This window comes from Centruroides sculpturatus, unplaced genomic scaffold (assembly GCF_000671375.1).
Source record: "Centruroides sculpturatus isolate CEXI.00-Female unplaced genomic scaffold, Cexi_2.0 scaffold1605, whole genome shotgun sequence".
Taxonomy (NCBI): domain Eukaryota; kingdom Metazoa; phylum Arthropoda; class Arachnida; order Scorpiones; family Buthidae; genus Centruroides; species Centruroides sculpturatus.
Window position 1 is genome coordinate 15,962 of NW_019385722.1, and position 15,045 is coordinate 31,006.

General features: G+C 33.6%; 2 protein-coding genes across 2 annotated transcripts; both read left to right on the forward strand.

Annotated features, from left to right (window-relative positions):
* The first annotated feature begins 2,183 nt into the window (after positions 1-2,183).
* Positions 2,184-5,104, forward strand: LOC111641527 (techylectin-5A-like). The gene is made up of 6 exons (XM_023387702.1): positions 2,184-2,361; positions 2,967-3,006; positions 3,075-3,221; positions 4,308-4,413; positions 4,480-4,650; positions 4,718-5,104. Exons 3-6 carry the CDS (start codon positions 3,195-3,197, stop codon positions 4,960-4,962), a joined length of 549 nt encoding a protein of 182 aa, XP_023243470.1. The 5' UTR covers positions 2,184-2,361; positions 2,967-3,006; positions 3,075-3,194; the 3' UTR covers positions 4,963-5,104.
* A 5,123-nt stretch (positions 5,105-10,227) lies between these two features.
* Positions 10,228-15,045, forward strand: LOC111641535 (carboxypeptidase N subunit 2-like). The gene is made up of 2 exons (XM_023387708.1): positions 10,228-10,703; positions 13,457-15,045. Exons 1-2 carry the CDS (start codon positions 10,684-10,686, stop codon positions 14,991-14,993), a joined length of 1,557 nt encoding a protein of 518 aa, XP_023243476.1. The 5' UTR covers positions 10,228-10,683; the 3' UTR covers positions 14,994-15,045.

Consider the following 15,045-nt stretch of genomic DNA (forward strand, 5'->3'; position numbering starts at 1 on the left):
TAGAGCGTGCAAAATACCGGTGAGTTTACGTTGTTGTACTCGACCCAGAAGGGCCGTACGACTCTGTCTGCCAAGCTGGGCTTATGAAAAAATTGTCCGCGCTGGAAATTGTTGGCGCAACGTTATGGTGGCTCCTATCCTTACTCCTCCACCGCACCTTTTGAGTTTGTTAGAAAGTCTCCACCCCACACCCCATTCAACCCGTGGGAATGAATCGGACTCGGGCAGCCATTCGGTCGCAGGCTGCAAAGTGGAGTTTGACGTTTCCGGCCGGAAAAAGCGCAGTCGTCGACTTCTCTCCCAAACTACGACCCTCACCGAGGTCTTTGTAGTTATTGATAAAATAGGAATGATTCCTCGAGAAACGACCCTTGGTATCCTTGACGTCCATATCTAATCAGCCTTCACGTGGACTACCCACGGGAGTTTGTTTTGCTCCGAACTAGCCCTTTGAGCAGGGATTCTTCAAAAAATTCTTTTCATTCAGGCAAAATGGGCCGGGATAAAAAATCCGCTCGGTTTGGTTTACTCGGTGTTATGCCCAAGCGCAGAATTCGGTGAGTCGCTCTCGGAAAGGGCCTCTCCCTGCCTCATCCCCCTCATCGAGAGAGTCCTAAACGTTATTTTCCGGATGGCACTGAAGTGCTACAACACCCATTACTTTCCTTTATTCAGAAACTGGATTCGTTCCTCTCGCACACTGCTTGCGAGCGAGGACAATCTCCCACGACCTCTCTCACATCTCTAGAGGGAGTTTCCACTCTCTTAGCCCTTTCCACTCTCTCTTTAAAACGTAACCGGGACCTGGCTTTCTATCGTAGCGACATTACCAGTCCTATATTAAATGGTCACTAACCCTTCTCTGTCAAGCGAGTTTGCGTTTGACCCGTATATATCGCCAAGCGTTTACTCCTCCGGACATTTCCCATCTTGTTTCCATCATTTATTTAGACAGTCGAATCACGTCTACCCCATCTTTGAAGGCCGATTTTTAACAAGCAACGACCAGCCGTGCCGGTGGAAAAATTAGGTGCTAATCAATGATGTCGGCAGTGACTCACGTTTCGCCGACTATCATCGATCCGGCGACTTACTCTAAATGAACAACGTAAACTGAAGAGAAAGAAGAACTTGTGGATAGTTCGAGAAGACGAAAAAGCAGAGGACATAAATAAATCCTCATATAAAAGAGATTTTTTAAAGAAAGAGTGTAATGTAATACTTAGAAAATTAAGACATCAAATTCAAAAAAGCAAATAATTATTTTCAATTCATTTTTTGGATATTCTCTTCTGATCTGAAGATTAAGCAACTAGTGGACAGTTTTACTTTTAAATCTTCTGTTTTATTGACCAAAAAACTTAAGTATGCCTTCCAGGCACATTACAGATGAGGATTTCTTCTTCCGAAAATTCGGAAATTATAATTTATATTGTATTTGATGGAATTTTTGGAGTGTTGTAAATTAATTTGTTACGAATCATCCAGGATTGTTTTCCATCAATAAGAATTTTATCTTCAACTCGAAATCAACAGAAATTGGGTTGAATAGTGGCCTACAACAGGAATAAATTGATTTTTTAAAAGTATTCAACAATAATTTAAAAGAAATTCTATTTAAAAATATTCTCAAACAAGTTCCTACGAAATTCTGTTTAATTTACGTTTTAATTAATTAAAAGTAAGATAATAAAAAAATAAAATTTTATTGCAGAAGACCAGAATATTTTCTATCAAAGTCAAAAATATTGTGTTAATTGTTACTTAATGAGACTTTCGTAAAAATAAATAATTTTTATAATTATATTTTTAATAATAACTTTTAATTTGACTTTTGCTTTATGCGATTTTTCACGTTAATTATTTGTATCCGATCGCCAGTAATTAGTTACTTCCCGTTGCGAAGGAATGATTTAATTCTTATCGACATTGTGTTTGTTCCGGTAAGAATCAACTGTTTATGGTGATATCGTTAATGACGTTCGTTAATTGGATATTTATCGATCGTAATTATAAGTACTTCCTTAATATAATTACCTAACTGATTACTTATTTGGCTGTTTCCGATTAATTCTTTCGATATTTTTCGGACCGATTCCATTAAAGTTAAAAATAAATTAATGTTTATATAATTGAAAAACATGTCGTATCGGTTTGAAATTCTACGAACTCGGTTAAGAAATTCGTCAAATGCCGTTCTTTACGCAGAAAATTCCATTGTGTTAAAGGCTTTGCACGTGAATATTATGAATTTCTTGATTTTAGGAACTTCATAATTCTCTTTGGTGTTTGGCTCCTTTAAAAAGTATTTGTGATTATCGAGCTGCAATTTTCATATTGAAAAACTTCGTTCAGACTCTCGTAAGTCTGCCCGTCTGTAATCATCTCGCTATTCGTCTGTCCTTTTTTATTCTCGATAACGGAGTAAAATAGATTAAAATCCAAACCAGCTGTAAAAGGCACATGTTTGGATACTCCGATTTTCTATATAGAGTTTTTCAGTCTGGACCAGATGTGACACGATGTTTTAATTAAAAGATGTTAAAACTGAAGACCAGCATAGTGAAGAGTACATAAATTGTACATAAATTTTATCAGATTTTCATACGTATTAATTTGCTGAATATTCACCCTAATTGCGAGAAAAAATTCAATTTAATGGAGTAAAATTCTTTATAATAGTAATAAATTATAAAATTAAGTGTCGATTATCGTTGTGATTATACAGAACGGTAAACTTTAATTACTTCTAATTGGTCTCAAATACATTAATATTTACTTTGTTCTAACATTCCAGTTGTTATAATTAAAATTCTTATCTCTCGCACACATTTTAAACTCACTTCCTTCTCCGTTTTTAAATATAAAGATTAACAAACAAGTCTTCCACTTAATTAACACTCGAATCGTTCGACATGCGAGCCTTGTATTGTCTGGGTGTAATTTTCTTACTGTATTCGACACAGGTGCTTTGTCACAAGAGGGATACGTCAGTCGAAGATGACGGTAAGATATTCTTGGTTCGCTTTATTTATAAAAGCCTTTATGATTTACTTAAACTCTTTTGTGTGCAGTTATCGAACCCATTGACTGCGAAGAATTGAAGGAAACCGGCGTCGAGGAATCCGGAATTTACACAGTGTGTCCGAAGGGAAGAACAAACGAACCTCTTTGTTTTCCCTGTGTACTGCGACATGGAAAAGGACGGAGGAGGATGGACAGTAAGACTCTTAAATTTTTTTAACGTAATAATACTCCAAAATAAACACTGCAAAACTAATTTGGACACATCAGTACGCATAACCACTGTATTGCAGAATCGGGTTTTATATAGGAGAGATCGGGGCAAGATCGGCATGTTAAGCTTTACTTAAATTTTGTGTAATAAATACTGCTGTAAACTGAAAAAAAAAAGCTTTGCATATTGTCTATTGGAATGTTACCTTACTATAGAACTGGTTAAAATCAGTTTGGAAATAAAAATAATTAAAATAATTACAACTTTACAAGAAGAGAGAAATTGACGAAGTTGCCCCGGGTATAGGGGCAAGATCGGCAACTTCTCTCTTTTTGTAAAGTTGTAATTATTTTAATTATTTTTATTAAAGTTGCCCCTGGTATAGGGGCAACAGTAATGGGGCAAGATAGGCACGTATATAAAATTATGTTATTAACAATGTATAAGTTGGAATTCACTATTAAAACAAAGAAATACAAATCCAACACCCATTTAATATTATTACAACGAAATGCAAGTTCAAAGACATATATACATGAATAACAAATGCAAACATGTTTTCATTTATCATCTGTTTGATTTTTATCCTTTGCTTCTAATGTGGCTTTATGTTGCCGATCTTACCCCGCTAGTCATGATTTCGAAACATTAAGTACAACCCTGAGAACAGAATGCCAAGCCACGATCTGGCCACGTGAATAAGTTGAAGTTACATCCTTCTAACAGGAAAAGTAACTTTCGTTATCATGGAATTATAACAAAACCTGCCAATTCAATATAAATGGAAAAAAAATATTATATGGAATTCAACGAAAATGAAAATTTGCTTGATAATTCGACTACGCTTTTGGAGAACAATAAAAACACTACACTCAACAAGCCACCAATAAAACTCAACTGCCTAACCTATAACCAAAGTCTCCTTTTAATTCGTTTTTTAAAAAAAGCGCTTGACAAACTTGCCCCGCATGCCGAAGTTGCCCCGATCTCCCCAAATTAAGCGATTTTCTCGATTGCTTTAACATAATTATAACGAAACACTGATAAGAAAAATTTCGAAAATTTTAAGGTATTCCAGAGAAGAGGAGATTATGGTAATCTGCATGACTATTTTTATAGAAACTGGACAAATTACAGCCAAGGTTTCGGAAAATTAAACGAAAGATTTTGGTTAGGTAAGCACCTTCAGAAATATAAAAATGCTTCCTAATTGAGCGATTAATTGAAGATATTTGACTTAGGACTGGACAAAATACATTCATTAACGGCTCAAGGAAATTACATGCTGAGAATTAACATGGTAAAGTTTAGAGAAAGTGGAGATTATTACGCCGTTTACTCAAATTTTAAAGTTGGAAGCAAAGACGAATTATACAAATTGACGTTCGATAACTTCGTTGAAGGAAATATAGGTGAGATATTTATGTATTTTACTTTTTCAATACGTTAGTTTTCAGAGTGCGCGGCATTAACACGCAGGTGATTCTTTAAGTATTGTTAAAAATAACAGATTCAGCACATTCGATAATGGACCGTGGATCGGAGTCTGTTCAGATAATAAGAACGGCGGATGGTGGGTCACATCAACTGAATCCTGTTATACGCATCTAAGTGTCAACAATAAAAACATAAATTACAAGTGTACCGGCGGAATGATATGGCATATTTATGGTGAATATATACAAGTAGAGTGGGTTGAAATGAAAATCCGAAGAATGGAATAACACAAATTTTCAATTTACCAGTTTCGTATGTAATGGCATTTATCGTAAATATTAATTTGTATTTGTATTTTATAAAAGCAATTTAATATTTTAATGTATACGTAAACAATACTTAGATCTGCTAATTGCCACTGAGAATATTATCATCAATATAAGCATTATTCATTGTATTTGTTTAATTCCAGAAATTTAAATAAAGATAATAATGTTAAAATTCGTTTCTATTTCTAATCGGTCGATAAAACACTTTTAGAAAACAAACGGTTTATTTATAAACATCCATTTTTATTCGGTGTTAATGTCAGAATTACCACAATTCAACACTAGGACGATCACTTTCCCTTAATAGTTTCTACGTGAATCTGGTCCCTATTCTTCCGTTACACACGTGACTCGAGCCTGGAAAATCCCACGCATTCCGCCCATCGATAGGACTCGAACACGCTACCGTTCGCCTGTGTTCGATGTTTTTAAATACTCCGCCATGGGTGAGTGATTGTTATTGAATTAAAAGCCCTTTGAGAATTACATAGAACATTTACCCGATTACTTCTCAACCTTTCTATTCTTGCACCACCATCGAAATTACATTTAAATATAATTTTTTAAATTATCAAATATAAAAAGCTGTAACAATTATCATTGATAAAAAAATAAATAAAACGATAATAACATTATCTGTTATGTAATATGTTTCGAATCTTCAACAAAGATAAAAGAGGGGAAGTACACACCTTTTCTGTATTTCCTTAGCACGAGGCTGCCATTGAGAAGAAATCACACAGGAAGATTTCGAAAAAGGCCGGTTTATTGATAGAATAGGATATGCAATTCGGGCTTAATCTGCACTCCTATTGTAACAGATACATGGGTAAAAAATTATTAAAGACGTAGAGATTTACAGAATGTATTGAAATATTTAGTATACGCGTAGAAAGATTTACGCAATAAAATATATAGATACCTAAGATAATACAGTGATGGCTGGGATAACATATTTAAAATACTGGAGTTAAAAGAATTTTGACTTCGAACAGTATAAAAACATGAGCTGGAATAATAACAGAAGTAAATTAAATATAAAATTAAGTAACCTTAATTTACATAATTTAATATTTTATTTTTACGTTAATGTTATTAGGTGTGGTTATTGTCGAGAAAGTGCCAAAGACTAAGGCAGAAGGAATGATTTATTAGAATGTTTACATCCGACATATTCTGTAATTGCGACAATTCAAGGGCTGCGAGTTTGACGTTTAATGAAAAATTTTTTATAAATTGTTGCTTTGAGTTTGTTGGAGAACTTTCGAAGAAAATCTGCTCATCCTAAAGGATTTCTAGGAGACGAGCGCAGCTTGGACATGTTGGTTTGTCTGGTGCAAAGAGTAAAAATAATTTCTGAGACGACTGCCCCGAATAGGGAGGATAAGCCTTATATTCGTTTTTGCCTGGGAAAATTATCGTGTGATCGAGCGTTGTCAAAAACAAAAGTTAAATTTGCAAGTGTTGGATCAGAGGCGATCCAGAGAGATAAATACAAGGTATCGAAATGGAATGTAAAATGTAATCTTTGATTCGTGCAACGGTAGATTCATCCTGTTTATGCGGGCGAATGTTAACGATCTCATTCCGTTAACCGTAAATTGTTATCCTTTCTTAGCTGTTGTTGATGAGAAAGACCACATTTAATACTTTTATTCTGCGATGTTTTCTTAACGATCGAGAAAAAAAATTAAGCTTAAAATTTCTGTAAAATATAGCAAAATCAAAGGCTCGGTCTCACACATATAAATTTAAGTCATAACATTTGTTTTGAACAATAGTAATATAATAACTATGTATTCAATATTTTCTTGAATACCAATATGTGCATGCAATAGTTTACAAATCGTTTCAGTTTTCAAAGAATATCCGTGCAATGTCTTACACAAACGAAGTAGACTAAATATTTGCTTCATGGATGTGTAATATATCGTGAATAAAGCCAACAATTTTTCAAGATTTTAAAACAAACTCTCTAGCAGCATTTTTTAAAATAAATATTTCTGACCAGTAGGATCAGACAGTGTGACATTTTAAGCCTGAGTTAGGTAGGGCTTGTTTACGCTATTTGTTGTCTACAACTTGTAAATCAACTTTAACATTTTAAAACAATATCTCCTAAGACCTCACTGTCGAAGTTTGCGTATTTTCAGGTTCAAACGAAAGCAAATATGAAAAAATGTCATTACTGAAATAAAATCTGGCATAGATTTCTTCTACAAGTGTGCAATAAAACTTTTACAATAAAAGCATCAGATCACAGATCAGTTTTTCCTTAGATTTACCTTAAATATAACACTACCCTAAACTGTGCCCCGGGAGGTTCAAATTACTCTAGAAACGACAGCACTGCTGGAAAGATATACCAGTACCTAATTGTAAATTTTGATCATTCCTACGAGTAAGCTAATCCGTTTTCCTAGTCAATAGGGATGACCCCTTTACAATGAAACGTACTTTCTTTTACGTACTTTTATTCTTTCCTCTTCTTCCTTTCGCAGGTGCTGCTACTCTTTTAACTGCGTTGCCGTTCGTTCCGTCCTTCGGGCTTTTTCCCTACAAAGTGATGTTCTTTTTTCTCGCCGACTCTTGTATACTATACGAGGTGACCGACATAATAATAATGCTAATGATACGCTACAGTAATATAATAACTATGTTGTATATTAAACAAATAAACTGAATTCGCCTAGAATAGAGCCCACATTACGTAGTTCCGGCGTCTAGATTAGATAGACTCTGTTATTGCAATTTCTACAATAGACGGAATTTCCATACTTATAAGCTCAACAGTCAATTTTCAATGGCCCGTTTTAATCGGAAGCGCTGGAAAAATGCTTCCTATTAGTTGTACAAGAGGCTATTTGTGTTTAAGACTAGGCACTCAATAAGTTTCATTCAAATCAGAGAAGTGAAAGTCTCGCCGTCTCCTTGTAAGTCAGTTAATTCCCAGGTAAACGACAGCATAATCGCTTCCCGAAACATAGACAATGTTTCCCTAATGCCGACAACTTTCATCGTTACATTTTTCATTTGTTAATGGAATGGCAATTTGTTGTACTTTTGTTTTTTCTTTGTTTGTTAGGCGTTTATTCTCTGAAGATGAAATTTCTTTCCTGTCACTTGTCTCCATTGTTAACTTTATCTAAGGAAGTTTTCTTCTCTGTCAGTTCTTACGCTAGCTTACGTTTTCGTAATGCAGTTTTATAATTAATTAAAATAAAATTAATACGTTCATTTCATAAACAAAATCTTACGTTTAATTAAATGTTTACTTTGTATAAGCTTTGCTCGGAGGAGACTGATCTTTACAACGCCCAGTTTTTCGAAACCACGCCAATTTCCTCTTCGCCCAGAAACCCCAAAAAAGCCCAGCTAAAAAAAAAAAAAAAAAAAAAAAACATTCGTGAGATTCATGTCCACGCCAGTTTTTCAAATTTATACACGATGTTTCGTGTTGTAAATATTGGCCGACTAGGATCGACACTTAGATTAAATTCCTCGTGCTGCAGAAAAGATTTTTGTTCCCAGCGGTAATTAATCGAAAAATTAATAAAAGGGCAAATTAATATATTCGTGTTCGGCCATTTTTGGCCGAACACGAATATATTAATTTGCCCTTTAAAAAAAAATTGGCCTACTAAAACTTTTTATATTCGGAGTGAACACAACGGATTTACATTCTTCCTGGTAAACATTCATTCATAAATGTTTCGATTTTAAATAATAAAGAACAACGTAGTCGTTTTACAACTGGCGTGTTACATCACAGCTACCGAACAAGCCAGTGACGTTTCTTGGGTTTCGGAGTCTCGTTCGATCTTGTGTCGTAACGTACGGAGTTCGACGTAATTCGACACGTGGTGTATCCAATCATGACGTAATTTATGTTATCGATTCAAATGTTTTCGTTGTCTAGCACTATTTACGTCTCTTCTGTGATGACGTACAATACACATTCCAAAAAAACAGTTCTACCTAATAAAGGCAATCATTACTTATTCAAGGATCAACGGTAAAGTGAAGAATTATCAAATAGATAATTCGTCACATTCGTCAAATAGCTAATAACTTGTTTTAAATTAAGTATTTGCCGCAATCTGCCTAATTTATTTTAAGCTTTTTACTCGAAGATTAAATTTATTTACATTAAACATTTATAAATTATTTTCCAGCGTTTTTCATTTATGTCATATTTTATTAACTTAATTAAATGTTTTAAATATGACAAACGGTTGAAGTTTCATTCACACAGGAAACCATTTCTGTTCCTTTTATTCGATAAGTAAAGAAAACAGTAAAAAACAGTCAAAAGTATTTTGATTTTCTGTAAATTTTTAGAGGAAAATAATCAATAACACAAGAAATATTTTATATTTCGTCATAATATGATTATAATTTCACGAATTAAAAAACAATTAACGAATATAAAAGGAGTACATTTTATATTTACTTGACATTCAGTAATAAAATTGTCATTATAATAATTTAAGTTAAGTCAGACAAAAACATTGTTTTGTGTCACAAAACACACCATTCAGATACGTCTTAGACAAAGAAAATAAACAATATTATATTTACAATATTAAATTGTTTACACGATCAATTCTCGTGTAATAAATGAGCAAAACAAACTATTTATTTGCAAAATACTTATTTAAAGTTAATCTTATATTGTTCCTTTCACAGCAACGGAAATAAACCAAGGAATTAGAAACTGTCTACGTCTTATTTCTGTAGGAAATGACGATTAAATGTCACTGACATCACACTTTATCGCGTTGTCGACGTAGCAACAGTAAGGATATCGACTATTAGGAGATAAGAATTGTGCTTTATTCTTAATTCATTTTTCAGGATCATGCTTCTGAGATTCGTTTGTTAATGTAATTACAAGACTCATTGGACGAAATGAGGTCGGTTATTTTTTTTCAATTCCTATTTCTAGTGGTTAATTCCTGTCAAGAGTTTTGGCAACATTGGGGAAATGTTTCTTGCCTGTCATCATCGGCAGACAGCTGCTACGAATCAAAAAACTTTTCTTCTGTTCAACTATTCAACCAGTCTTTATTTATCGAGTGCGGCCAGGAAACGATTGACTTTCGTTTGATGCGATGTTTGGATGTTAGAAATGTACAAGAGATAACATTTACAGATTGTTTTCTGTCGGGAATCGACTTTGGAATATTCACTTTCGGGTATGCAATCGAACACGTCTGGATATGGTACACATCACTAGTGTATATTAGAAAGTTTGAGAGCGCCTCGTTTAATAACATGTCCTCTCTGAAATCAGTCGTAATACGATATGTGAGGTCGTCGGAACTTGTAAATTTAACATTGCTCTCTGCTTCTAAAACCTCTCTATCAAATTTTGCGTATTTTCAGGTTCAAGCGAAAGTCTGCCGTCTGCTTGTAAGTGAGTTAATTCCAAGGTAAACGACAGCAGGAAACAGAAAATGTTTCCCTAATGTCGACGACTTTCATCGTTACATTTGTCATTTGTTAATGAAATGGCAGTTTGTTGTATTTTTCTTTTTCCTTCGTTTGTTAGGCGTTTATTCTCCGAAGATGAAATTTCTTTTTATTTATTTATTTATTTTATTTATTACGCATACTGAATACACTCCTTGATGCGGAGAGCAAAGCCATCTCCAAAGAACAAAACACTTAGATACAATGAACATAAAATCACAAACGTATTATACGATAATAAAGTAAATAAATAACAATTCAGATATAATTTTATTAAAGATTTAAAAATCAAATGTAATACTTAGTTTAAGTTTAAAGTTAAAGTTTGGGAGCATCTGTCAATAAAATTCAAAAAACCAATAAATAAAAATAAAACAACCAAAAATAAGCAAATAGCTTACCTATAAGAAAGAAATAAGTTAATAACGAAGATACAGCACGGACAGATCCTCCCCGAAATTTCTTTCTATTCACTCGTCTTCATTGTTAACATTATCAGAGGAATTTTCTTCTCTGTTAGTTCTTATCCTAACTTACGTGTCGTAATGCAGTCCATAATTAATTAAAATAACAATTAATACGTTTCCATAAACTAAATCTTACGTTTAATTAAATGTTAACTTTGTATAGGATTTGCGCAGAGGATACGGATCTTTACAACGCCCAGTTTACTGGAATTACGCCAATTTCCTCTTCGTCCAGAAACCCCAGGAAAGTTTATCTAAAAGACAAGAAAAGAAATTCGTGAGATTTATGTCTACACCAGTTTTACAAATTTATACACGAAATCTGTAGTGTTGGTTTGCCGACGTTTCGTGTAGTAAATAATGGCCGGCTGGGAATCGAGACAGACACTAGAAAAAAAAATTCTCCGTGCCGCAGAGAAGGTTTTAAGTTTCAGCAGTCGTTACTCGAAGAATGGGCAAACACGATTGTATTAATTTGGCACGTTAAGGGAGAATTGGCCTACAGAAACTTTTTATATTCAAAGTGAAAATGAACGGGATTGCAATCTTCCTGGTAAACATTCATTCACAAATCTTTCGATTTTAAAAAACAAAGAACAAAATTGTCGTTTCATAACTGGTGTGTTACATCACAGCTACCGAACAAACCGTAGCCAGTGACGTTTCTTCCGTTTCGACAGTCTCGTTCGAACTTGTGTAGTAACGTACGGAGTTCGACGTGTTCGACACGTAATGTATCCAATGATGACGTAATTTATGCTATCGATTGAAGTGTTTTCGTTGTCTAGCAACATTTACGTCTCGTCTGTGATGTCGTACAAACACATTCAAAAAACAGTTATAGGTAATAAAAACAATCAATACTTATTAAAGGATTAAAATTAAATTAACGAATGATCAAATAGATAATTCGTCACATTTGTCAAATAGATAATATCTTGTAAAAAATTAGTTATTTTCGGCCGCAAGCTGCCTAATGTATTTTAAGTTTTTTACTCAAAGATTAAATTTATTTTCATTTTTAAATATTTTTAAATTATTTGCCAGAGTTTCGCATTTATCATATATTTTATTAACTTAATTAAATGCTTTAAATATGACAAAAATCTATGTATAGTATCTATGTATCTATGTATCTCTGTATCTCTGTATCTATGTATTGTAGTTTCATTCAAACAGAAAATCATTTCTGTTCCATTTGATTAATTTTTGCTGTCTTCTTTACTTATCAAATAAAAGTATTTTGATTTTCTGTAACTTTTTACATAAAAAATCAATAATGCAAGAAATATTTTATATTTCGTATTAATATAATTATAATTTCACGAATTAAAAAACAATTAACAAATATGAAAGGAATACATTTTAAATTTACTTCACATTAATATTTACTTCACAAAATAATATTTTATTTACAATATCAATTTGTTTACACGAGCAATTCTCGTGTAATAAATGAGCAAAACAAACTATTTATTTGTAAAATATTCACTTAAAATTAATCTTATTTTGTTCCTTTCGCAGCAACGGAAATAAACCAGGAAATTAGAAACTGTATACGTCATATTTCTGTAGGAAATGACGATTAAATGTCACTGACATCACACTTCATCGCGTTATTGACGTAGCAACAGTAAGCATATCGACTATTAGGAGTTCAGAATTCTGTTTTATTGTTAATTCATTTCTTAGGATCGTACTTCTGAGATTCGTTTGTCGATGTAATTACAAGACTGATTGGACGAGATGAGGTGGGTTATCTTTTTGCAATTCCTATTTCTAGTGGTTAATTCCTGTCAAGAGTTTTGGCAACATTGGGGAAATGTTTCTTGCCTGTCATCATCGGCAGACAGCTGCTACGAATCAAAAAACTTTTCTTTTGTTCAACTATTCAACCNGGTTAATTCCTGTCAAGAGTTTTGGCAACATTGGGGAAATGTTTCTTGCCTGTCATCATCGGCAGACAGCTGCTACGAATCAAAAAACTTTTCTTTTGTTCAACTATTCAACCAGTCTTTATTCATCAAGTGCGGCCAGGAAACGATTGACTTTCGTTTGATGCGATGTTTGAACGTTAGAAATGTAGAAGAGATAACATTTACAGATTGTTCTCTGTCGGGAATTGATTTTGGAATATTAACTTTCGGGTATGTAATCGAACACGTCTGGATATGGTACACTCCACTGGTGTATATTAAAAAGTTTGAGAGCGCCTCGTTTAATAACATGTCCTCTCTGCAATCAGTCGTAATACGATATGTGAGGTCGTCGGAACTTCTAAATTTAACATTTCATAATGTACCATCTCTGTCTTTACTGGAAATAGATGACTATAACTTCACTTCATTTCCGAACAAACCTTTCCGTGAGTTAATTAATCTTTCCGAATTACACATTAGGAATGGAAAGTTAAGAGTTTTACCCAAAAATCTATTTTATAATCTTTGCAGTTTGAAAAAACTACACTTAAGTTTTAATATCATTGAATCGATTCATCCACTTGTCTTTAGAAATCTCACCCGATTAGAATATTTGGATTTAGAATGGAATCGGATAAAGGATTTGCCCAGTGACATGTTGAAAGGTCTTTATAATTTAAGGATATTTTCTGTTAGTGGAAACCAAGAATTATCAGAAATTCCGTCCAAATTCTTTAATAAACTGCACAACTTGGTTGAATTTTCTACATGGAGTTGTTCCCTTTGTTCACTCGAAGAAGATGTATTTTCTGACATATTTAATTTGAAAATCGTCGATTTAAATTTCAACAAAATTCAACATCTCCCGCCAAATCATTTGAGAAATAACAAACTGCTGACACGATTTTCCTGTTCGTTGAATAAAATATCGACACTTCCAACAGGAATTTTTAATGGACTTTCTGAACTGCGAGAGTTAGACTTGCGGGGAAACCAATTAGAAAATCTTCCCAAAGATGTTTTTCAGAATTTGTCGTCATTGCAGATTCTCGATTTATCACAAAATCGTCTAAGTTTTTTACACGAAAACATCTTCCTCCCATTGACTAATTTAACGAATCTCGATTTATCTCATAACAACTTAACTGAAATTACTGGTGAGCCTCCTTTTGGCAGCAGCAAACATCTAACTTATGTCCGTTTAATTAATGCTGGTTTGAAACAATGGCCGATAATAGATTGGACAGAATACAACTTAACTATAGTCGATTTGTCAAGTAATCATTTTGAAATCGTCAAATTGCCAATTTACACTCCAAATCGCGTGATGATTCGTCTGTCTAATTGTAAAATCAGAACAATTTACGTCGATGACAAAAAATATGGATTTCAAATGCCGACTTATGATTTAAGTAATAATGAAATCACTTGTAACCACGAACTGCAGCAATTCGTTTCTGCCCTTAAGTCAAATAGAGAAGTAGCAAGTAAAATGTTTCCAAATATAGAGAAGACGAAATGTTACGGAGAAGAAAGAAACTTGCTTGATAATACATCGTTCGTAGTCATAGGAAATTATTGTCCGATGAATTGCGAATGTTTCGCCGAAGATAATCACGTGGTAGTAAATTGTTCCGGAAAGGGAATCGAGAGAATTCCCGAAGTTCTCGTCCCCAATGCGACGATTGTCGATTTGAGTAATAATTACATAAATTATTTGTCAAATATCGATTGTGTGACGTGGAAAAACGTCACCCATTTACGTTTGAGTAATAATTCAATAAGTAATATTTCTGATTACGTTCTTTTTCCAAACCTGAAATGGCTGTGGTTGGACGGAAACCGGTTAACCGAATTACCTTTCGTTTTAATGAACCTGATCGACCTTTCTCCGGAATTTAACATATATTTATCACGAAACAATTTGAATTGCGATTGTAATTCGCAATTTAATCGAGACTGGTTGCTTCGAAACAAACAGAAGATTGCGGATTTCTTTAATATTGACTGCAGAAGAAATTCGTCTTTTCTGTCTTTCATCCATATTGTTTCTAATGACAGATGCACAGAAATTTCAGAAATAAATTTGGCATTTTCAGTAAATTATTCTTCTTCGAAAGAATATTGATTGGAAAAAGTTAGTTCTGTTTCTGATGGAAAATCGATGTCTTTGTCCTTAC